Source organism: Bidens hawaiensis, unplaced genomic scaffold, assembly GCF_021521415.1.
Source record: "Bidens hawaiensis isolate Kalapana, Puna unplaced genomic scaffold, B.hawaiensis_p1.1 tig00006365_1, whole genome shotgun sequence".
NCBI lineage: Eukaryota > Viridiplantae > Streptophyta > Magnoliopsida > Asterales > Asteraceae > Bidens > Bidens hawaiensis.
In genome coordinates, this window is record NW_027491425.1 from 1180233 (window position 1) to 1206096 (window position 25864).

The following is a 25864-nucleotide window of genomic DNA, read 5'->3' on the forward strand; positions in this document are numbered from 1 at the left end:
ATCTGCTAGTTTCTACTGAGATTGATTCAAAAATATAGTTGTATGATCCCGTATCTGGGATCTACACTCCATCCGCCTCCAACCACACCATCAAACCACCACTTTCCATATCTTTTCCCCAGCTTGTGTCATATCATGTGGCCGCCCAACGCCAGGCCGGTCTCAAACTCCCTTATTGAAATCTTGCATCGGTTCACCGGCTTCATATAAAGTTCATAACAACAACACCCAAAGAGAGCTAAACCCCAAAACTCGCCAATATTTAATGAAGCTTTCTTCCATCTCATATTCCACATTGTATTATCATCGATCGTTTCATAACACTGGAAATTATGCAGGACTTTTCATTTTCATTAGAAAAAAGGTTTGGGAAGGTCACCCTTAATGACTCTTTTGATAAATCCAAGGATCAATCCAAAACGGGTTTAACTCTGACACACAATATATTTTCCTTTGATAGGACCAGGCCACAACATGTTGGAAGCATGCATTGGCATATATAATGACCACCACCGCTTAACTAGAAGAAATATATTCCAATTCTAGCTAGCTAAGCATATCTTCTTTTTCTCTTTCATTATCAGGGCGGCCCGAGGGGTGTGCGAGCTGGACCGCCGGCCGAGACACATAATTTTGGGGAGCACTCCGGCCGACCAAACAATTTATTAGGTGTATTTGACACTGTAACCCTTTTTTAAGGTACGACACTCTGTTAATGGGTATAAAAGTAAAGACATAACTGATAAGAGAAAAAAATGGCTAAAAAAGTTTTCATTTTAATTTTTCCGGTAACAGGCAAATGGAAACGGGGACTAAACGAAGAAGAGGATGAGTTAAATAATTACCAATATTTAATTCATTTAACTTTCCGTACTTGTCTGTAAAGTAATGACCAATTAGTAATTTAAATTACTTTATACCTTTATTTTACTAATTAAATTGATTTTGACTTTTAAATTAAAAAAATATGTCTATATTATATTTAATAATTTTATTTATAAATTATTTTATTTGATTTAGAATCATGTATATTTTTTATTTTTTTATTAGAGAAAACAACGATTGTATGATCGTTCTCGTGTTATACGACGTTGATTGGAAAAATGAAAATAACATTTGCGTATCATTAGTTCATTATATAAAATTTCTATATTGAATTTTAGTTAAAAAAAAAATTTAGTTCTGTCATTATATGTGTGTGTATGTATGTACATTATATATATATATATATATATATTCCGGTAGAAGATCCCGAGTCAAATGACGCCGTTAATTGATCAATTCGATCGTTAATTTTGATGTTTAAAACTCTTCAAAAAAATATATTCGCCGCAAAACTTACGCGGGAAAGCCGAGGGGAGGAGCATGACTACAAAATCAAGTTTTAAGGAATGATAAAAATAGCTCCTGCTCTTTTATTGTTATAACATTAATCATCGTTTAATTTCGGCTCGGCCGAGGTATTTAAATTCTCAGAGACGACCCTGTTCATTATCTCCCCTTAAAGGGTTAGGTTCAAATAAAAAGTTTAATTTTCCTAAGAATGCTAGAAAGGAGGGTATTTTTGTCTTAACACTTTATATAAAAACCTACTTACTTTAATCTCAAAACCCACTTACATTAATTTCAAAAACCCACTTACATCTTCACCACCACTCCACCGCCCACCGCCACCACATCGCCGGAAAAGTCCGAAAAAACACAATGGAAAACACTATGAAAAATACAATGTAAAAAACACAATGGAAAAAAACACTATGAAAAAAAAACACAATGATAAAAACACAATTGTATGACACAATGGAAAAAATACAATGAAAAAAAAAACATAATGAAAAATACTATTATATAACACAATTTTGTAAAACACAATTTGTAAAACATCCACTAATTTTTTTTTAATTTTTATATTATAATAAGGTACTCATATTAAAGATAAAAAGGCACTCGTTATCATGGTGAATTTGTTTTTCAGTAAAAACGTAGTAAAAAAAGTTATGAACGTTTTAAAATGATTGGGGAATTTGACATATGTCTTGCATGTGGAGAGAAAAAATCAACAAATATGTTAATCCTTTTATACCCTTTCCTAGGCATGTTCAAAACGGTTTGGGACTAGGAACCGGAACCGGTTCCTAACCGGTTCCTATATTCAAAACCCCCTTTTAAACCGGTTCCAGGCTCGAACCGGTTAGGGAACCGAACCGGTTCTCCCACCCTCGGACCCCTAACCTATCTAACCGGTTCTTACCGGTTCCTGTACCGTAACCGGTTCCAACCGGTTACAGTGTAAAATTTTTTTTTTTTTTTCGTTTTTCGTTTGCGATTTGGATTCTAAACTACGATTCGTATTTGTATAACATGAAAAATAAAAAAAACAATTAACATAAAAATAAACAATTAACTGATGAAGAAAAGATAACTACTGAAGATATTTGCCACTGAAGACAACTGCTGAAGGTTGCCACTGAAGACAACTACTGAAGGTTGCCACTGATGACAAGTTGACAACTACTGAAGGTTGCAACTGATGATAACTACTGAAGGTTGCCACTGATGACAACTACTGAATGTTGCCACTGATCACAACTACTGAAGACTGCCACTGATGAGGAATACTCATCAGTGGGAAAGCTGCCACTGATGAGGAATACTCATCAGTGGGAACAGTCATCAGTTGAATCAGTGGGAAAGCTGCCACTGATGACAACTACTGAAGGTTGCCACTGATGAGGAATACTCATCAGTGGGAACATTCATCAGTTGCGACTTCTTCCTCGGAATTACTTGTAGAAATGCCTTCTTGTTCGTCGTGCACTCGAACATCAAGTGGTGTTTCATCTTCGAGAGTGGTTACGTGTCGAATTCCCGTATTTATATTTTCAAAATATGCAATTAGTACCTCTTTGGCCTTCTTCCACAATTTTAAACAATAACGTTTAAGAGTATGACGACTTACGTGAGTGTATTGTGGTTGAAGCGTATCTCGAATCATGGCGGTTAAGCGAGGGTTGTCGAAATGGCTAAACGGCAAAGCTTCTTGAATCACAAACTTCGCCATACGATCTTGAACTCGATCAATTTGGTATGTAAATATTCCGCCTTCACTATCCATTTGCGTTTGTTGCGAATCGACGTTCTTTTTCAACGCCTTGCAATACGGTTTTTCGATGTGTTTCTTCAAATTTGAATTCGAAAGTGGGTTTAAATAAATCCCACAAAACTTGCACCGAGCCTTCAATGAATGGTCACTCAATTCAACCAAATCCCAATTGCACCAAATCTCTTGATTACGATTATGAGGTACAATACGAACGAAACTTGGTTCGGCGTTGGAACCTTGACCAACCGATGATTGTGAGGCAGCCATAACAACAAATATGAATATAGAAGAAGAGAAAACAAGATATTAGAAAACTCAAAACGTTGTAATAGCGTTTTTTTGTATTTTTTTGCGTTCGGGTTTGCGTTTTGAGTGTTGTGATGAACCCATGACACCAAATACCTATTTATACTAGTGGTGGGGTGCTTGGGGGAGCCAAAAAACGGCTATTTTTGACCCCAACGGTCAAAAAAAAAGCCAAAAAAACGATTTCCAACGGCTATATTCGATCCAACGGCTAGAACCGGTTAGGAACCGGTTCCGGATGGTTCGGTTCCAGAACCGGTTCCGGTTCCTACCCGCCCCCACTCAGAAATGCAAGAACCGGTCACGGATCATCGGGTTGAATCAGATAGGGTCCGGTTCCTACAAAAAACGGGTAGGAACCGGTTCGGGTCCGGTTCGGGTCCACCGGTTTGGTTCCAGGAACCGGTTTCGTTGAACATCTCTACCCTTTCCCTTATGTTAACACTTGACTTCCCCCTAAACTAATCTCAACCCTCCATGTTCAAAATCAATGACCAATATTACTTCTTATCCTTTCAACAAAAACTATATTTTCTATTATAACTTAACCCCTCTTAAATTATCCTTTGTTTTGCCTCCTATACTGATTAGTACTTATGCTACTTGAGGCTTTACATAAAAAAAAAACAAAAGAAAAAAAAAAGGTTGAAAGGTTTTTCACAACCGACTTCAGCAGCATTACCTGGGGCTTTTTTTCTAAATTAATTTAAATTAAATGTGCTTTTTTATTTTTATTATATTTGGTAAATATTTTAATTATGGAAACCATTAGCTAGTGTGATCGATGATCTGTTAAAAATATTTGGTGTAAAATCAATGCGATCTCGCATCAAACTAATTGATATCCAGATGGAAAATAGAAGCCGCGGATAGTTATTAATGATAACGCGATTGATGGTTCTTGAAAAAAAAACAAACACGTAAAGAGACTGAAGGGTTTTAGTGTGCATGTTCTTGAACACAAACATGTGAGGGTTTACAAACACATGATAGTATGATACCAAATTGCAAACCAACAATATTCAAACCTGGATATATGCATATATATGTAAATCAAGCACATATATATATGCATGCATGCATGTACATAACTGAGTCAACTGACTGATCATCCTATTAAAAGTTTACGAAATTAACAATCAGTTATAAATTTTCTAAGATAAAAAAAAAATCAAATACAAATTCTCCATTCTTTTGCCGCCAAGATCAACTCACTTCTCGCCTTATGCCGCCCTTCACCGTCTCCATTCGCCTCCAACCGCACCATCAAACCACCGCTCTCCACATCTTTTCCCAGCCTGTGTCGTGTCATGTGGCCGCCCAACGCCTGCCCAGACTCACACTCCTTGTTGCACACCTTGCATCGGTGCACCGACTTCTTAGCAACAACACTAAGAGTTAACACGGTCGCAACATTCATGTCACGGAACTCATCAACAACCTTTCGGTGGATTCCTTGGTGGCCACCGAGTGCTTGATAAGTAGTAAACCTCTTCCCGCATGTCTTGCATTTAGCGTTCATCATAGCCTTCGATAATCCGATAATATGAGGAATGTGAAAAGGGGTGTGTGTTGTGTGTGATGGAGAATGAATGAAGTCAATGAGTGGTATTTATATGTTTTGTTGTGACATTCGTCAATATCGGGTCTTGTTTGTATTCGTTTTTGTATTTGTTTATTATGTAAACCGACCCGATTTGTAAACCGAAGCTTATGTTATAATCAAAATGATGGATTTATGTTACAATATTGTTTCACACTTGTTGGGTCTTGAAAAACATCCTACCTTTATTTTTATTTTTATTTATTTATTTTTTTTGTTTTGTGTTTTTGTCTTGATCCATTTTGCATGAAAACTCTTGTGTCTCACATCCATATTTGACCACCAACATTACCCAATATATACACCATCTTTCCTCTTCATTTTCCCTTGCTACAACTTCAAAAAAGAAAAAAAACTCTCTCAAATATCAAAGATTCAAGGTTATCTTCTTAAGTATTTTTGAAGGTTTTTAGTCTTTCATCTTAATTAGTTTATGTAGCCTTATTAATACTTGTTTATGGTTGTGCAACATATATATAATATACACCCCTTGTTTACCTTTGGTAGTTACTTCTCCGATTCCGGTCGGTGAGGTTTCAGACCTCATAAGGCAAGGCTTCATGGAGGACTTCGTGTCCTTGATATATATACATCTATATAACTTGTTCATACATATTAATCTTGCTTATTTTAGTTTGTTGGTCATGTTTACAAGTTCCATGGTTATGGATTTTTAAGAGTCTATGCTTCGGTTTAACCGTAAATAGCTCTAAACCGTAAACCGAACTTTGTTACTAGTTTTGTTAAATAATTGTTTAAACATACTTATTGCTAGATCTAAGTTTCTAAAATCATTTTTACAAATTCTATGGTTATGGGTTTGTAGAATCTTACCTCTGTCTTAACCCGAAACACGATCCGAACCGAAAACCGAACTTTTGTTTAAAGACTTTATTGTTAACTTTTTGTTGTAAAACTTAAAGTATTTTTTTTATTTGTACTTTATTGTACAAGTTCTTTAGTGTTTGGACATGTGGAAACCAAACCGATTCTTACTCGCTTAAGACACACAAGTGTGTTTTTTTTAGCCATCAAGACGTGTATATTTCTTTAAAAATAGTTACAAATTGATTTTTAAATATTTTCCTAAGTACTTGGAAATGTTGGATCCAACTTGATCTCATAACAAAGTTTGGACCGACAAAACCGAACACTCGCTTAACGTGCGTTGTTAGTTCTAAAACAATGGAACTACATACTTGGTTAAGTCTTATTAAATTTTATTGAGTTATCTCATAACATTCAATATTTTGGAAAGTTGACTCTGGGTTTGACCAATTATCAAGACCCGAACCGACAACCCGAACACTCGATAAAAAAAACCCGTTTTAGTATCTTTATTCCAAAGGGATTTGCGTTCTTGCATTTTACCCACCTTATTACTTAACATAGGTTGAGGAAATATTAAGGTTAGATACTTTAACCCGGTTTCGAGCAAACTTACATTTTTAAAGGGTTGTTATTATAAATTCTTAAATAGTTACATTTTAAACATTGAACTTTAATTATTTACATTTCTCAACACTTATTTTGTTTAAAGACCTTCAAGACAACCTTTCTAAATTCAAGACTTCTTTTCTTTTTAGGCATTGTGTGCTAAACTCGTCGTTCCGACAAATCTCCAAATTATTATCTTTCAAGTTTACTACTTGAAGGTGAGTACTTCATACCCTATTTTCCATCTTTTATTTTGGGGGTGACATTTCATACTTATTCAACAAAATGCTTTATACTTGAATCTTAAACCACAAACGTAGTTGTATACTTTACCTAAATAATTGCTCGATTTGGTGTTCTATGCTTATATGCTTATGTGTTTATCGCTTTTGGTTGGTGGAACTATAAAATCCTAGACTATTTGGCATCCCCTTATAGCAAGGTGTCGTTAACGTAATGCAATTAACGATAATTATAAAATCCTAGACTATTTGGCATCCCCTTATGGCTAGGTGTCGCTAATGTGTTTAGCGATATCTATTATCCAAATTACCACTTTTATTGATCGTTTCGTATGCAAGTTTTGTGGCTATCTTTATTATATACTAATATGATTAAACTTATGAATTGCTCACCAACCTTTGTGTTGACAAACTTTATTTTATGAAATGTTGCAGGTTTGCATCTTGGTTGATTTATGATTGTGAAGAAAACGACATCAAAGACCTTAGGATATTAGTAAAAATGAACAATATCAAATTTGTCATATTTTGTGATATCTTGTTTATGGTTATTTTATGGATAATTGTTATGTGACATTTTCGATGTTGTGAAATGAAATGAGTTTATTAAATACTGTCACTTTAATTAGTGTCATGTGGTTATGGACAATCGTTGCACCTCGGCATATTCCACCTTTGGTCGGGGTGTGACAGTTGTTTACTTGCGCAAGGGGCTAACTACGTCTCCTTAATTTTAGAAGTAAGCATGCATACAAACCGTTGGAGATTTTATCTTATTTCGTATATTGTGAATTTGGATTTTTTTATATACGAATATCTCGGCATTAATATTAATTTGGTGTCAACAATATTTAAAACTTAAACTTAAACTTATTTATAAGAGTCGCCTAATCCTATTGGTTACCTTAAATTTAATGTTAGTTATTTAAGTGACTCTTTTCCTTAAGCCTCAATCGGATGACTAAAGTTCATGTAAATATGAATTTACACTACAAGATTCTTTTATCTATTCATCAGGCCATATAGCAAGTTAGCAACCATATAGCATCGACGCTAAAAGTCAAATCTGTCGTCGCTATATGTTATCTTTTTAGCGACAACTTGTAGTCGTTAATCACCTTTTAAATAATTGGAACACTTTTCAAAGTTGGTCGCTATTCTATGAGATATATATTTTTCTTTTTTCTTCAAACCAAAATTAAATAATTTTTTTTCTCAAAGTTTTGATAAATGAATTGGATGCTTATTTTTTACACTAATTAAACTTTCAAAAATACTTCAGTTGTAATTTAAAAACAAAATAAGTTACCAGGGTTGTTCCTTACAAGATTTCGGATGCTAGGTCAAGTAGTACAACTAGAAAAAAAAAATAGACATATATAAATACCATTAATACAATGTTACAACAATAAATAGAAAAAAAAAGACTGAAAAATGTTCTATTGTACATATATAGTTAAAACTCGTGAGGTCTCCTAACATCAGCAAATAACAATCTAAAGTAACTAACTATTTAATCATTCAACTATTAACAAAGTAAAGCAGATATATGAATAATCACTAATCAATAAATCAACAAACAAAATTATTTGATTATCTAAAGACTAAGTTAAATTGGGTTTTAATTGTTAAAAGGGGTATTAGGTTAAAGTGGACTAATATGTAGGTTATTGGGTTTTAAATTCTAAAAAGGTGAGTGAGTTTTAAAAAAGTTATTGCATTTGTAAAGGTTATGAGTTTTAAATTTTTGAGGTTTAAAAGGATTATTTTTTAAATTTTGTAAAGGTTTATGAAGCTTATTGAGCTTTAAATTATAAAGGTTCTTATTTTAAATTAATATTATATATGTTACTTATTTAAAAAAATTAATCGGTGAAAATGGGCCAGGTGCGGGTGCGCATAGAGATGTTCAACGAAACCGGTTCCTGGAACCGAACCGGTGGACCCGAACCGGACCCGAACCGGTTCCTACCCGTTTTTTGTAGGAACCGGACCCTATCTGATTCAACTCGATGATCCGTGACCGGTTCTTGCATTTCTGAGTGGGGGCGGGTAGGAACCGGAACCGGTTCCGGAACCGGAACCGGTTCCTAACCGTTTTTTTTGGCCGTTTTTTGACCGTTGGGGTCAAAAATAGCCGTTTTTTGACCGGTTACGGTACAGGAACCGGGTTAGGAACCGGTAAGAACCGGTTAGATAGGTTAGGGGTCCGAGGGTGGGAGAACCGGTTCGGTTCCCTAACCGGTTCGAGCCTGGAACAGGTTTAAAAGTGGGTTTTGAATATAGGAACCGGTTAGGAACCGGTTCCGGTTCCTAGTCCCAAACCGTTTTGAACATCTCTAGGTGCGCATTCCACAAATATTATGGGCCGGCCAAGTTGATAACCAGTCTCTGTCAACCATTTCCGGCCACTGCAATGCTTCAATCATAATTCATACATGATACATTGCTTTGACTTTTGGGGCCTTGGGGGAATTGGTATTAATATTTTCTTTTTTTAATGATAAGGGTAAAAAGAACTTTATAGTTTATACTTCTATCACATAAATCAAAAGGTCTAAAAAAAGGTATGATAAAAGTTAAAATTTCAGCTTACCACAACCATTCATGCAATTTACTTCAAAATTTATATAAGAGAATGTAACATGACATACATTATGGAATCAAAACCAAAAATATACCATACATGCAACATGGATTTTTCCTGTCAATGTAAATAAATAATTCATATTCACAAAATAAAATCAAAATAATGTAGCTTACACAATATGACCAACAAGTAATGCAAATTCATCCACGAAGCAAAGCTCACAATAACATTCAAAAGTTAAAAATTGCAGCATCACAAACCACCAAGCACGCCACCATTAGACATTTAAGTTTTTTGATATTTATATCAAGTCGGCAACATTCATGGGCATTTCATCAATCTGGGTACTGTAATACTGCTCTATGTCTCTTAGAATTTTTATATCATCGGTTTTCACAAAATTTATAGCCACACCCTGCACCAAAGCATTTCAAGACAGCATTTAAAGCTTAAAAAGTCCTACAAATTATTTTAATAAATATAAGTGTGTGTGTGTGTGTGTGTGTGTTCACGCGCGCTCGTGTTCTTATTTACCTTTCGTCCAAAACGACCAGATCGACCAATACGATGAATGTAAAGCTCTCGGTTATTTGGGAGGTCATAATTAATCACCAAAGAAACCTGAAACAAAGCATTAAAGAACATATTAGATGATAAGAAAATAAAACTTAAACAAATCTCTCTTGAAATAACATAATAACGAAAGGGTGTTGACTTGCCTGTTGAACATCCAATCCCCTGGCCCACACATCTGTGGTAATCAAGACACGAGTAACACCAGATCGAAACTCTTCCATTATTGCATCTCGCTCCTTTTGAGGCATGTCTCCATGCATTGCTGATACAGTAAAGTTGTTCTCACGCATCTTCTCAGTTAGCCAATCCACCTATGCACAGTACAAAGTGAGACAAAGTTAAGTTTTAATCGCATGTAATATTAAGAACAAAAATGGTGCATATATAAAATGGGAGAGATAGACCAAACAATTAATTACCTTTCGCTTTGTGTTACAGAATATTACAGCCTGCGTAATTGTAAGAGTATCATATAGATCGCAGAGAGTATCGAACTTCCAATTTTCTCTTTCAACTGCAACAAAGAACTGTTTTATTCCCTGTCATAGTAAAATAGATAAAATTAAAATAAAAGGATATTTTGGCAGACAGAAACCAGAATAATACTTATCGTAGCAACATATGCTGTACCTCAAGCGTCAATTCATCACGTTTTACAAGGATTCTAACAGGATCGGTCATGAATTTGCTGGTCATCTCCAATATTTCATTAGGAAGTGTAGCAGACACCAAACAAACCTGCAACAATGATGCATGTTACTATACGGCTCTCTTCTATTTATTCGTTTTCTCACTTTGAACCTAATTGCTAAGCCTACTAAAAGTAAAATACTATATCCTTATCATTTTGGAGGTATTAACGGTCATGGGATAAGAATGATGATGAATAATGGTCGGTTTGCTATAATGCTATTATGCAGAGAAACCATTACTCACTCATGTCCCTCTTTCTCTCCCTTCCTTTATTCTTTCTCACATGGTTTCACCGCATACATACATACATATATATATAGTTATATATATATATGTATGTGTGTATATATGCACACGCTTACTTGTATGCCATATAATATATGGTAATACTAAATACATAAGAAAAACATCAAGATACATAACGGTAGGATCAGGCAAAAAAAAGGTTTTTGTAACAAATGGAATTCGAGCGTCACATATGTCCCAACAATATCTCTCTCATCCCCTCGGTTTTCTTTCTATCTCTTCCCCACTATGCAACATGTCACTTCCACATTTTTACCATAATTTCGATTTTTTACAATAACCAACCCCTATACACACAAGATATTGTTCTCACCAAAATAGATGGTTCTCACATGATCTTAACTCTCTCTCAAAAAAAAATATACATATATATACACATTATAAATGCATATTGATGTATTTTAGTTAAAATGCTTGTAATTTCCAAACTAATTAAAACGTTTAACTATATATATGTGTGTGTGCGTGTGTGCGTGTGGTGTCGTTGCAATTAATCAAGTTGTTCCCCTATGAAATGATTGTCAAACGAGACAGATTCAAGAATGGACGTGCAAGGGGCTGTGAAGCCCAAACTGAGTCAGGACTGTTTTAGTGATTTTGCTAATTAATTAAGTCGGTGGCTTTTTAGTTTTAATTAATTAGTTAAGTTAATTGGGCTTGTTTTTCTATAATTGTTTTGAGTTTATCTAAAGGGGTCAAGAAGAAACACAAAAATGTCAGGTTTATCCTTCAGTGTTTGAATCAATCCTACTTACTAGAAAATCGAGTCTAATTGGGTTTTGGTGGATTATTTGTAATTGGTGTTGCTGGGATCAACCATTTAAATAACCCAACTAGAAGCAGCCTAATTAGACTTAACTTCCTAATTACTAGGATTTATTGATAGGATAAACCTCACAACCCTATGTTTATTCATGGCCCATTTAGATAAACTCAAACCAATCAAATAAAAAGCAAACCAATTAGCTTAACTAACTAGTTAAAGACTAAACAGCCCTTGACTTAATTAATAAGCTAAATTAACAACAGTCCTGACCCAGATCAAACATCACAGCCCTTGCAAACCCATTCTTAAATACGACCCGGCTGACAGTTATTTCACATATGAAGTTGAGAACAACCCGATTAATTCCAACAGCACACATACATATATATAGTTAAAAAGAATAATTATTTGGCAATTAAAAACACTATAACTAAAATACATCAATATGAATGTATAACATGTGTGTGTGTGTAGAGAGAGAGAGAGAGAGTTAAGATGTGAGAACACTATCACAAAAATGTTTCTTTCAACTTAAAGTATCTTCTTTTTCTTTACGAATCAACCTCCATGACCCCCTTGGGTTTGTTAAAATCTGCGTATTGCAAGAGGAAAAAAAGACTAGAAGATGAAAACAACTTTAAAGGCTTGTTTTCACCAGAAGAGACTGTTCTCACAAAAACCCAACCTTACATATTTTACACACACACACACATATATATAGCATGTACTTATATAAACCAGGCAACATAAATGAAAAAGGTAATGCTAAAGAATGTGTGTTTCGTTCCATAGCATTCCCTACGTCTTTCCTGTTCCCATTCCCATTCCATAAGTAATTATATATTCATGCCATGCAATAGCTTCCATCAGTTCCTATAAACATGACTACTTCTAGAAACTGAAAAGAGAAAGAAATGCAGATCACCTGAAGCTCTGGTGGAAGGTATCGATAAACATCATAAATTTGATCCTTAAAGCCTCTACTCAACATTTCATCAGATTCGTCCTGTTGAAATTCAAGAAAGCATACATTATTTTAAAGATTACATCAAAACCAAAAGTTGAAGAATTTAGAGGTATAAGTACGAACACTGGTTTTAGAAGTCAAAGAAGAAATACAAAACTCACAAGAATTAGTAACTTAATGGCTCTAGTTCTCAATGTTCTTCTCTTAATCATGTCACAGACTCTACCAGGGGTTCCAGAGACAACATGAACTCCATTTTCTAACTTTCTAATGTCCTCCCCGACGCTTTTTCCACCAATACATGCGTGAGCTTGTATGTTGATGAAATCACCAATAGCCAGTATTTGCTTCTCTGTTTGAGCTGCAAGCTCTCTTGTGGGTGACAAAATCAAAGCTTGAACCCTATAGATAGAAAATTGATTAATACAACAATACAACTACAAAAGCAAAAGAAACAAGTAATCACATTTCCCAGTAAAGTGCTAACATCATCTTGTCATCCAAAAGTAAGCAAATCATAAATACACAAATTAACCTTAGATGATACAAAACACATAAAGTGGCGTAAATGGTTAAGAGAAGTGTGTCGAAATTGGTTCTAGCCACCAATTCATCGCTGTTTATTCGCTAATAGCTGAACTGAAGATTTGATTCAACTAATAAGGCCCTAAACTCGGTAATCAGACAAAATCGGTCAAAATCTTTTAATTATTTGAAAATTATACTTATTAATCCAATCCGATTATTACTTTGAAACATCATATATAAAATTTTGAAAAATTCCTTTGTGTGTGTATAAGTTTGATAAATTACATACAAAATTCCAATATAATTAATCCCTAATTCCCTATCAATCCTGATTAATCGCTAGTCGGTACCCCACTGCCCAACTAGCAAATTCTACAACACTGGTCTAGAGAAAACATTGTAGGAATATGATTTCGGTTTGCAGGTAATATTAATCAGAGTCCTTAAACAACATAAAATTGACACATTAACTGAAATAATAGCTACAAACGTAGGGTTTCATTTCAAACTAATTAAATAAATAAAAAAACATACTCTCTGGAGGAGGTGTCAACAATCTGGCAAACAGTAAGCGCAATCATGGAGGTTTTACCGGTACCGGATTGAGCCTGAGCGATGACGTCACGGCCTTCGATGATTGGGCGTACGGCTCGCTGTTGAATTGCGGAGGGTTTCTCGAAGCCGTGCTGGTAGACTCCACGGAGGAGGTCGTCCTTGATTCCCATCTGGTCGAATGTCATGATTGCCTCCACGCCTTGTGACGTCTCGAACACCAGCTTCTCGTCGTCCACCATCGTCTTCCGCCGCGACCTGTTCGCTGGGACTACTGACGTTCCCGCCATCGGAATCGGGTTTTGATTGGTTTAGGGTTCCGGTTTGAAGCCTCGTGAGAGTTTTGAAGAGCAGACGTGAGGAGGTTGTATGTTAAGGTTTATTTTGTACGAGGTTAAGCGGTTCGAGTCACCCTTACTCAACTGCTACCGTATTGGAAAGCTCGCATATGAGACGGATTCGAAACTAAGACCCCCTTGGAAAGAAAGAAAGAAAGAAAGAAACAATAAAGGCTATTATGGACTTATGGACGTCATCGCCACTAAGGAAGACCGGCCTCAAAGCTCTTCTTCATAACGTCCCGTTGTAGTTTAAAGCTCATTTATCGTCCCATTATATATACACACACATACACACGTGTATATGTGTGTGCGTGTGTGAGAAAGTAAGCTCCCCCCCCCCCCCCGAGTGCCCCTTGTTGAGCGCCCCTCGGCGGTGTTCAAGCCCGAAGGCGCCCCAACCAAGCCCCCTTGGACGCTCCTAGCGACCCGTCTAATGAAACCTCCTGATCAGCCCCACTAAAATGTGGATGGTTTTTAAATGTGTTGCTGAGAGGAGTTTGCAAATCATATGGTGGGGTTGTGAGCGTTTATGAGTGCAAATTAGGGATGAGAAAAAATAGGTATGGTACCGGTACCGAAATCGGTACCAAGGTTTTGAGTTTTCGGAACTAGTACGGTACGGTACCGGTATTTCCCGAATTTTATCTTAAATACCGGTACTGGTACCAAAAATTCGTGATTTTCGGGATCGGAATTTTCGGTACCGGTACGGTACCGAGCTCATCCCTAGTGCAAATTATAGGGTGGAGAGATCAAGTAGTGATTTTTTTGTTAATTTGGGAAACTTTGTATAAAATTATTATTTAATGGAACATGAGAGAGAAATGTGGTGTTTTTTAGTGTAATTATAAAGATGGAAATGGAGGACGAGCTGGGAATTTTCTTAATGTTATATAATGGTGTTATAGATTGAGGGTAACGTTTTCTGTAAATATTCTAAATATTACCATAGGCTACATTTATAGGGTTGTTTGACAACCTCTGCATGAGTAAGTACTTAATCAATAAAAAGACTAGATGGTTAAGAGACTCTGAGCCGACAAGTGTTGAGTCAATGCTGAGGATGCAGATGTGGTGGTAATGGGTCGATGAGGTGGTAGACTAAGAGTTATGAACACATGTGAAGGACAAACGGTAATATTTTCATTCAACGTCGTCATTTTGAGGCTCAATCGCCAAAGAAAGAATGATTGCTTCTATGTTTGATGGTGGATGTGGGTAGGGCTTGGGAATGCCCTCGACGATGGATTAGGGATGAGCGTTTTCGATACGGGTACCGATTTGGTACCGTCAGTACTGAATCGGTACCAAGTTTTGAGTTTTCGGTATCGGTACGGTTCGGTACAGTACCGGTATTTCCCGAATTTTTCAGGAAATACCGGTACCGAACCGAACATTTCGGTATCGGTACCGATACTAACTATTTTCGAATTTCGGAATCGGTACCGGTACCATTCCGAGCTCATCCCTACGATGGATGTGTTTTAACAGGTTCAGTTCAAACTATTGAGGTGTCCAGCCATGATTTGGTGTTGGGAGGGTAGACCGTAGATGCAGGTTACACCCCACCCCTTATTAAAGTCCAAGCTCACTAGGGCGAACATTATGCAGATTATAACAAAATCAATTAAGGTTGGTGGTCTCCATAAAAATCGTCATGATAAGTAGACATACTAGACAAAAATTCGATAGAAAAAGATACCGACATTTTCTGCGATCCAACGCCGAATTTTATCTTAAATACCGGTACTGGTACCAAAAATTCGTGATTTTCGGGATCGGAATTTTCGGTACCGAGCTCATCCCTAGTGCAAATATAGGGTGGAGAGATCAAGTAGTGATTTTTTTGTTAATTTGGGAAACTTTGTATAAAATTATTATTTAATGGAATATGAGAGAGAAATGTGGTGTTTTTTAGTGTAATTATAAAGATGGAAATGGAGGACGAGCTGGGAATTTTCTTAATGTTATATAATGGTGTTATAGATTGAGGGTAACGTTTTCTGTAAATATTCTAAATATTACCATAGGCTACATTTATAGGGTTGTTTGACAACCTCTGCATGAGTAAGTACTTAATCAATAAAAAGACTAGATGGTTAAGAGACTCTGAGCCGACAAGTGTTGAGTCAATGCTGAGGATGCAGATGTGGTGGTAATGGGTCGATGAGGTGGTAGACTAAGAGTTATGAACACATGTGAAGGACAAACGGTAATATTTTCATTCAACGTCGTCATTTTGAGGCTCAATCGCCAAAGAAAGAATGATTGCTTCTATGTTTGATGGTGGATGTGGGTAGGGCTTGGGAATGCCCTCGACGATGGATTAGAGATGAGCGTTTTCGATACGGGTACCGATTTGGTACCGTCAGTACTGAATCGGTACCAAGTTTTGAGTTTTCGGTATCGGTACGGTTCGGTACAGTACCGGTATTTCCCGAATTTTTCACGAAATACCGGTACCGAACCGAACATTTCGGTATCGGTACCGATACTAACTATTTTCGAATTTCGGGATCGGTACCGGTACCATTCCGAGCTCATCCCTACGATGGATGTGTTTTAACAGGTTCAGTTCAAACTATTGAGGCGTCTAGCCATGATTTGGTGTTGGGAGGGTAGACCGTAGATGCAGGTTACACCTCACCCCTTATTAGAGTCCAAGCTCACTAGGGCGAACATTATGCAGATTATAACAAAATCAATTAAGGTTGGTAGTCTCCATCAAAATCGTCATGATAAGTAGACATACTAGATAAAAAATCGATAGAAAAAGATACCGACATTTTCTGCGATCCAACGCCGAATGAATGGAAGCCAATGCTGTTGTTTCTGTCATATGTTTGGTTTTTTCATTAGGGTATTGTGAATTGAAAATGTAAAGTGGTAATTACATATAAGAAGGAAAAATATGTAAATAAATGTTTAGCTTTGGGATATAGGTAATAATGGAAGTTAGGAACGAGATATATGTAAAAATCTCCTCTTTTTGAATATGGTTAATAGAAGTGGTTGAGTTATTCTATAGAGACCAACAAAAATGAGAAGTGTGAGAAGCCATAGTTGATTGGCATGTGTCAGGTGGGGACCAAAGGTAAAAGGGTATAAAAGTAATAGTACATATTTCCTCTCTCCACATGCAAGGCACACGTCAATTCTCCCATCATTTTAAAACGTCCATAACTTTTTCATGCAACATTATTTTTTAAAAAAAAAATTCACCATAATAACAAGCGTTTTTTATCTTTAATATGAGTATAACTTTGTTATATAAATATTAAAAAAAATTTTACGTCATTGTGTCTTTGTGTCTTTTCGTTATAGTGTCATTTCGTCATCGTGTCTTTCTGTTTGTTATTGTGTTTTTCTCGTCACCGTGTCTTTCAAATCATCATTGTGTTTTTTTAAATGCTAATAATACGGTTGTGTAATATAATATGTAAATATAATGATAAAATAACAACAAATTATCATATACATAAAACACATTGATGAATGCATATTACACAATTACATGAAACATAAAACACAATGATGAATACATATAACACAATAACCTGAAACGTAAAACACAACGGTGAATACATATAACACAATGACCTAAAACGTAATACACAATGGAAATTACATATTACACAATGATAAGTAGAAAGACAAATGATGAGCAAAAAGACACAATGATAAACAAAAAGACACAATGACGTAATTTTTATTTTAATTGTTATATTTAATATAAGTATCAATTGATAACACAATGACCAAAATCTATAACACAATGTATAGAAAAACCCAATTAAAAATCATAATGAACAACCAATAACATAATATATAAAACACACTATTTTTTTTATATAACAATATGATACTCATATTAAAGGTAAAAAAACGCTTGTTATTGTGGTGAATTTTTTTTTGAAAAATAACGTTGCATGAAAAAATTATGGATGTTTTAAAATGATCGGGGAATTGACATATGCCTTGCATATGGAAAGAGAAAGTCAACAAAAGTGGGTTATTACATTTATGCCATTCTCATTAATTTATTGTCTTAAAATTAATCTCAACCATTTAAATTTACAATCAATGGATTAGATTTATTCTAATTTTTGTTGTCCGTTTTATTTTAACCTTATCATTATGTAAAGAATAAGTATTCATCAAAATAGATGATTTAATTTAGTAAAATGGATATTTTTTGGAAAAATTTCTCTCTCCCTGAGTGTAATTATAATGTTGAGTAACCAATCAAGCAATTAACTTAATTAACCCTGTAAGTGTAATTATAATGTAATCGGTCGTGTAGATTCGGGTGGGTTTGGTTTTCAACAATCGGTCTAATCTATCCTTTCTCCCTTATCTCCCACTCACTGTCTGTATGCGACTGTATCTGCTGCCATGCCATTGCCAACCAAAAACCCTTTCTGAATAATAATAATAATAATAATAATAATAATAATAATCAAACCCCCCTCTTTCGCTCTCATGATTTCTACACTCATCACCTCCCAATCCACCTTCTATTTCTCTTCATTTCCACACAAAACAGCTCTTCATCACCACCACCGCCGCTCACGGCGGCACACGGTTAACTCCTTACACATCAATAAACCAGTAAAGCTGCCTACCAGTACCACTGCCTGCCTTAATACCCTACAGAAACCTCAGGATAAGGCACTGCTACCTCATGTAATCAAGCAAATTTCAAAACCAATTGCAATTACACTTCTATGGATTGCAATTGGGTTATCCCCAACTCTAGGGTTTCACCAAACCCCTGCAATTGCCGCACCTCTTACAACTGAGGTTTTGAAAGATAATAAAGAGGCAAAAGTAATCAAGGAGTCAGGTATAAAGATCATGAGTATTCTCATTACACAAGGAGGTTATTACAGACTGTTTCTAAGTTAGTTAGGGTTATCGAGGAAGTTAGGGCGAATAACGGGGACTTGAAAGATGTGAATTCGGTGTTGAAAGATGTGAAATTGGTTAAGAAGGAGTTGCAGGATGAGATTATGAGTAAGCTTTATGAAGAGTTGAGTGTGTTGAGGGAAAAGAAAGCGGTTTTGGATCGGAAGTCCGGTGAGATTCTTAATTCCGTGGTGAGGTTTAAGAAGCAGAGAGATAGGATTTTGGAGAAGAAGGGTAACGACCGGGCGGTGGGTGGAGTTGGATGAGGTGATTAGTAGCAAAGAGAAGGAGTTTATGGTCGTTTCGGAGGAAGTTGGCGAGGTTGAGGATCAAATGGAGATTAAGGAGACTATGGCTTTGAGTATCGGTGTTCGGGAGCTTTGTTTCGTAGAGCGGGAAAGCTCGGTGCTTGTTGAGAATTTTGTTAAGGAGATGAGGCAGAAAGATAATAACAATAACAGGTAAGCGTTTTGTAATCGGTAGTTTGATGACGGTTAACCTTAGTTATTGAATCTGTTTTGTCTAGTTTCTGAATGTAAGTAATGCATTTGTTTACTTATTCATCCATATACGATATGTGTCGGTGTGTGTACGTGTTTGTGTGTATATTTATATGTAAAAGACATTTTATAAAAGAGTAAAGGATAGGTCTTATGGTGGAATCATGTTAGTTACCAACTTAAAGAAAATAATTAGTATTTTATAGGGGAGAGGCAAGAAATTAAAATCTAGACTTCACCAAAAGTCGACACGTGACATCCAATATTTAATAGGAGAGAGAGGCAGGAAAACCAACTTTTAGGTGGCGTGCAAAGCTGACACGTGTCCCTGTTATTTTTGTTTAGAAGAATATAGAAGATATGCTTTTGGTGCTTAAGATTTTGCTTACAATGTATTCGCAGGATGCCTCAAAGCTCTGTAACCAAGCTTTCTAAATCTGAAATTAAAGAGCAACTGCTAATTGCACAAAAACAATTATGGGAGCAAATGATTCTTCCAAATGTGGTAGAAAATGATGCTATTGAATTTCCATTTGATCAAAAGTCCATTGAATTCAGTCGACGCGTGAAGCAGGCGCTTGCAGAATCAAGAGAAATGCAGAAGAATTTGGAAGCTAATATTAGGAAAAATATGAAAAAGTTTGGTGATGAAAAATATGTTATTTTAAACAGCCCGGTTGATGAAATCTTGAAGGGTTATCCGGAAGTTGAAAGTAAATGGATGTTTGGAGAAAAAGAGGTGGTGGTTCCAAAGGCTGCACGTTCACACTTGCTTCATGGATGGAAAAAATGGCGTGAAGACACTATAAAAGATCTTAAAGAAAAATTGTTAGAAGACGTTGAGTTTGGTAAAAAATATGTTGCCGAGAGACAGGTAAATATTTTCAGTTAAAAATAATTGACACGTAATAATATAGTTTAGAAATATTTTACCATCAATATTTAATCTATTGTATTGGTCTTTGTAGGAAAAAATTCTTTTGGACCGTGATAGAGTATTGTCAAAAACTTGGTTTAATGAAGGAAGAAATAGGTGGGAAATGGAACCTATAGCTGTTCCTTATGCTGTGTCCCGAAAGCTTCTAGAATATGCAAGAATCAGACATGATTGGGCTGCAATGTTTATTACACTCAAGGGTGATGACAAAGAGTATTATGTCGATTTGAAGGTCATTCGAAGACTAATATATGCATCTATAAGTAAATAAGCCAAAATTTCCACCAAACAGATATTAAAAAAATGCTTATTTCAGGAATTTGATAGGATGCTTGAAGATTTTGGAGGAGTTGATGGGTTGTATTTAAAGATGCTTGCTTCAAATATTCCAACTTTTGTTCAGTTAATGTGGATCCCATTCTCAGAGTTAGATATCAAACAACAGTTCCTTTTGCCAGTTCGCCTTTCCCGGCAGTTGCTAGTTGGATTATGGAATGCTAGAGATGTGGCTGCTGTTGATTGGGTCTTTAACTGGGTCAAAAATATAAACCGAGACATTTTGGTGCTAACCGTTTGTCCGGTTCTAGAACTTATAATTCCTTCCCAGGTAAATATCACAGTGATTATTTCATTTTAATAAAATTTATTTATGATATGTTATGTTGTTGTGAACTTTGTTTACAGTTGAGGATTAAATTGAGTAGGAGTCCGGTTATGAAGCAATATTTAAATTGGAAGTCAGCAGCAGAGGAGACTATTAATTCCCAAAAGGAGGATAAGGAATTCAATTGGTATTTTATGTTTGTAGTTAGGGCTATAATATATTGGTACATTTTATCCCACATATTTAATTTTCTGAAAAAAAGAACTCCAAAGCTTCCTGGATTGAATGTGAGACGAAAAAATCCAAACGTGAGAAAGTTTAAAAGGCTGGTATGGCTCCTTCTTCTAGAAGCCTCTTTGCATTTAACACATGTTCATTAATTGTTTTATAATGTTATTGTTGCTATGCAGAAATACATCTTCCGGGCTATGTTGCGGGGGGCAAAAGCTAAGAAGAAGGAAGGTGTTGATCCTATCACACATGCGTTTGACAAGATGAAGGTTTATATCTGAACTCAAAAACGCATGAAAGCTATATTCATTATTAATTTTTTTGTTGGATTAACATAATTTATCTATCTTTAGAGAGTGAAAAATCCACCTATCTGTTTGAAAGATTTTGCCAGCGTTGAGTTCATGAGAGAAGAAATTAATGAAGTTATTGCGTTTTTACAAAATCCTCGCGCATTCCAAGAAATCGGTGCTCGTGCCCCTCGGGTATGTTGTTTCTTAACACCATCATAACAGATACTATATATAAACATGTATGATAATAACTCTAGTTAATTGCAGGGAGTTCTAATTGTAGGTGAGAGAGGAACTGGTAAGACTGCACTAGCCATGGCTATAGCTGCAGAGGCCAAGGTTCCACTTGTTGAGGTTAAGGCTCAACAGTTAGAGGCGGGCTTATGGGTGGGCTAGAGTGCTTCCAATGTTAGAGAATTGTTCCAAACAGCTCGAGACCTGGTTATACTCACTGCCATCATATTTTCACGTAGATTCTTATGTTTTTATTTTACAACGATCACTGAAGAATATGAGCCTATTTGGTTCTTATGTTTAGGCGCCTGTGATCATATTTGTGGAAGATTTTGATCAGTTTGCTGGTAAACGAGGGAAGTTTATACATACTAAAAAACAGGATCATGAGGCTTTTATTAATCAACTTCTTGTGGAACTTGATGGGTAACTCATGCTTCTTTTCTATTAATGATATACGCGAACTCTGTCATACTTTATTACGTATGTTCATGTCATCAATCTTTTATGCAGGTTTGAAAAACAGGATGGGGTCGTTTTGATGGCTACAACTCGAAGCTTAAAAAAAATTGATGAGGCTTTACAACGTCCAGGTAGGATGGACAGAATATTCCATCTTCAGCTACCAACACAAGCTGAAAGAGAGAGAATACTTCAAAATGCTGCAAAAGAAACTATGGATCCCGACCTAATTGATTTTGTTGATTGGCAAAAGGTACCATATCACATTTCCATTAATTATACTATTACTCTTTTAGTTTTATTTACTAACTGTCTTATTTGTTTCAGGTAGCTGAAAAAACGGCTCTTTTACGCCCCGTAGAACTCAAATTTGTTCCTGTGGCTTTAGAAGGTAGTGCTTTCAGGACCAAGGTTCTTGACAAGGATGAACTTTTGGGATATACTAGCTTGATTGCGGTATGGAATATTTATATTTTTGTCTGTATGTTTATTTGTCACTAAAGTTTAATAAATTGCATACTTAAAACCAATTATTGCACAGACATTCAGCCATAGTATTCCCTCATGGTTGAGGAAGACAGCACTTGCGAAGGCAATGGGCAAAATGCTGGTTGACCATCTCGGTTTGACTTTGACCAGAGAGGATTTGCAAAATGTGGTTGATTTGATGGAGCCATATGGCCAGATAACCAATGGGATTGAATATCTAAACGTTCCTCTCGATGTAAGTATATTGCTACTGCTTTTAGTTAAGATTGATATTTACTTAAAATATTATTAATATTAAATATTAATAACAGTGGACGAGAGAGACTAAGTTTCCACATGCCGTGTGGGTTGCGGGACGCGGACTTATGGCGACTCTTTTACCAAACTATGACGTGGTTGATAACTTATGGTTAGAGCCTTTATCTTGGCAGGTATTTAATATGTATTTTATTTTTAGGTTTTTGCAATTATCTCAGCATTTGTATTCTTAGTAAATTTTTCGTTTGGTTGCAGGGAATCGGGTGTACAAAGATCACAAAGGGTAAAACAGAAGGCTCCAGGATTGGAAATGTTGAATCAAGATCATACCTTGAAAAGAAGCTTGTCTTCTGCTTCGGGTCATATGTTGCATCGCAAATGTTACTTCCGTTTGGAGAAGAAAATATTCTTTCTTCTTCTGAGTTGAAGCAAGCACAAGAGGTATTTATCATTTTATTTATCGTTGGTATGCGTAGTATATATATGATTTCTGTCTGTAAATAAGTAGCTAATTAAAACAGATAGCTACAAGGATGGTGATTCAGTATGGGTGGGGACCTGATGACAGTCAAGTCATTTATCACCATGGCACTGCGATAAATATTTGCATGTTTTAAAATATCAGGGATTTGCACCTATATTTATTTTTCTTTAATTTATATTATGCTTTCTGAACATGTTAAGGTGACTGCTTTAAGCATGGGGGACAATTTTGAGTATGAGATGGCAGCTAAAGTAGAAAAGGTCAGCTATTGTTTATGAATGATTAATAAGTGATGTTCATCTTAAAACAAATCGACAATAGGCTTGAAAGTTAACACGTGGTGTGCTGCTATGTGCAGATATATGATTTAGCTTATGAAAAAGCAAAATCAATTCTTTGGAGTAACCGAGTTGTTCTTGAAAAGGTTGTTGAGGAATTGCTTGAGTTTGAGATCTTGACAGGGAAGGTAAAATAGTTTCTACTTGATATGCGTTTATGTGAAGGCTAATATCATCCCACTATAAAAACTGTTATCTAATGGAGTTTTGCGAAAATTTAAGTTTTTGCGTTGCGTTTGACCTCAGGCAGTATATTATCTAACCTAGGATTATGATTAGTAAACATGGTTAGTTTTTTCTTTATGTCAGGACCTCGAAAGGATCATTTCAACCAATGGTGGGGTACGAGAGAAGGAGCCATTTTACCTTGGGAACTTTAATAATGAACAGGTACAGTGCTCTTATTGGATACTTTAATTTGTAGGCTAAGTTAAATTGCTATGCTAAACAACATGCAATGGAAGTTTAGTTACTTTTTATGAAATAGTATGTTTGAGCTCATACTCGATTGCAGTGTGTAACTCGTGTTTATATTTTTACAATATTCATGGCAGCCCGTGTTTGGGAACTTGCTTGAAGATGGGAACGGACCACAAAATGTCCTTTTATCTGCAGCAAACTAGAATGATCGCAATCACTCCATGTAGGCTTACTTTAAATGCAAGGCTTTTATCATTTACCTTTTTTACCAGGTAATCGAACAATTTGTTGTTTGTGATGTCGTATGTATATTATGAATCTGGTCTCTAGCATAGTTATATGGTATAGAGGTGTAGGAGATCGAAAGCGAGAAGAGGCATTATTTTTCCTTCTCATCTGATGTTGATACAGATTTTACTTGAATAATTTGATAGTTCTTTTGGGCCTTTATCTCATATTGATTCTCATAAACATATAACTTACAGTTCAAATTTTTTGGTAGTGAATACATGTTAGTCAATATGTGATTACTGAAAAGCCATGTTCTGTTGGTATGTTAAACGGTTTTGCCGATGCTTTATGTCATTCTAATTAGTTAACCAAGTGACTAACCAACAAGTAACCATTTATCGGTATGTGGTTGTGATATCTTGAGCAGATCCCACTTTGTTCTGTACGAAATAGAGATACTGGGGTCATAAGAAATGTTTGCTTTTAACACGTTTTGACTCTTGAGCACTTCGGGTATGGGCAGGAGAACTCCTTAGTTGATACTTATTTTAGTGGGAGTAATTTTAAGGTGCGTGACTACACGGAAGCCTAGTTATCAAAGGTGTCAGGTGCACTCAAGGCGCATATGCCTCACCAGGGGCCTAGGCGTAGAGGTGCACAAATCAGGTTTTTCAAAAACCCGGGTTCGGGTATGGAACCGGGTTCGGGTATGACCGGGTATTGGAAAATCGGGTATTGGCAATACCCGGCTCGGGTTCGGGTCCGGGTATTCTCTCTAAAAACCATACCCTATACATCGGGTTCGGGTCGGGTATCAAACCGGGTATTTGAATACCCAATTTTTAGGTATTAAAAAACCCTATTTTTGGGTTTTTGTGGGGCTTTTTCTGGGTTTTTTCCGGGTATAGATTGGGAGTTTTTTTTAAAGGGTTACAATTTTTAAGGGTATTTTCGCGTATTTTTCTGGTATTTTTCGGGTATTGGAAAAACCGGTTCCGGGTATGGAACCGGTTCCGGTTTTCAGGTATTACCGGGTATAAATCGGGGCCGGTTTCGGGTACGGTTTTGGTACTGAAATGCATACTCTATCCGTACCCTACGGGTACGGGTTCGGGTATTAAAAACCCGAGTATAAAAAAACCGGTTCTGGGTATTTTTCGGGTATTTTTTCGGGTCCAGTTCCGGGTTCGGGTTTTTTTGCACCTCTACCTAGGCACAAGGAGAAAAAAACGAGGGATTGAAAAAAAAAAGTACTTAAATGAAAACTAAAATAAAATATATTATGCGTTGAAAAAAGTAACAAATATATCTTCTACGTATATAAAATTAATATTACTCTCTAAATACATAAAATAGAACTAATATATTTAGATATTAAAATCATCTGACAATTTTCAATATTAAATTATACCTTTTAAGATAATCTGTGTAAAAAAAATAATAAAAATTAGATGTTAAAAAAATT

The 25864-nt window shown here is 35.8% G+C and overlaps 1 protein-coding gene and 1 pseudogene across 2 annotated transcripts; one reads left to right on the forward strand and one right to left on the reverse strand.

Moving 5' to 3' along the window:
• Nucleotides 1–9415: 9415 nt before the first annotated feature.
• LOC143632107 (eukaryotic initiation factor 4A-3-like) lies at nucleotides 9416–13959 on the reverse strand. Its single transcript, XM_077100691.1, has 8 exons — nucleotides 13652–13959; nucleotides 12751–12991; nucleotides 12548–12628; nucleotides 10488–10595; nucleotides 10277–10396; nucleotides 10001–10168; nucleotides 9816–9902; nucleotides 9416–9696 (listed from the first exon to the last, which is right to left on the reverse strand). The coding sequence occupies exons 1-8, from the start codon at nucleotides 13957–13959 to the stop codon at nucleotides 9583–9585; spliced, it is 1227 nt and encodes a 408-aa protein (XP_076956806.1). The 3' UTR covers nucleotides 9416–9582.
• Nucleotides 13960–18492: 4533 nt separating this feature from the next.
• LOC143632161 (putative inactive ATP-dependent zinc metalloprotease FTSHI 5, chloroplastic) lies at nucleotides 18493–24395 on the forward strand (annotated as a pseudogene). The gene is made up of 19 exons (XR_013153486.1): nucleotides 18493–19379; nucleotides 19821–20292; nucleotides 20387–20587; nucleotides 20672–20962; nucleotides 21040–21288; nucleotides 21370–21459; nucleotides 21544–21675; nucleotides 21751–21924; nucleotides 22022–22143; nucleotides 22231–22432; nucleotides 22507–22635; nucleotides 22721–22903; nucleotides 22980–23099; nucleotides 23182–23367; nucleotides 23448–23521; nucleotides 23610–23670; nucleotides 23769–23876; nucleotides 24058–24138; nucleotides 24303–24395. The product of XR_013153486.1 is annotated as a putative inactive ATP-dependent zinc metalloprotease FTSHI 5, chloroplastic (transcript).
• The last annotated feature ends 1469 nt before the right edge of the window (nucleotides 24396–25864 follow it).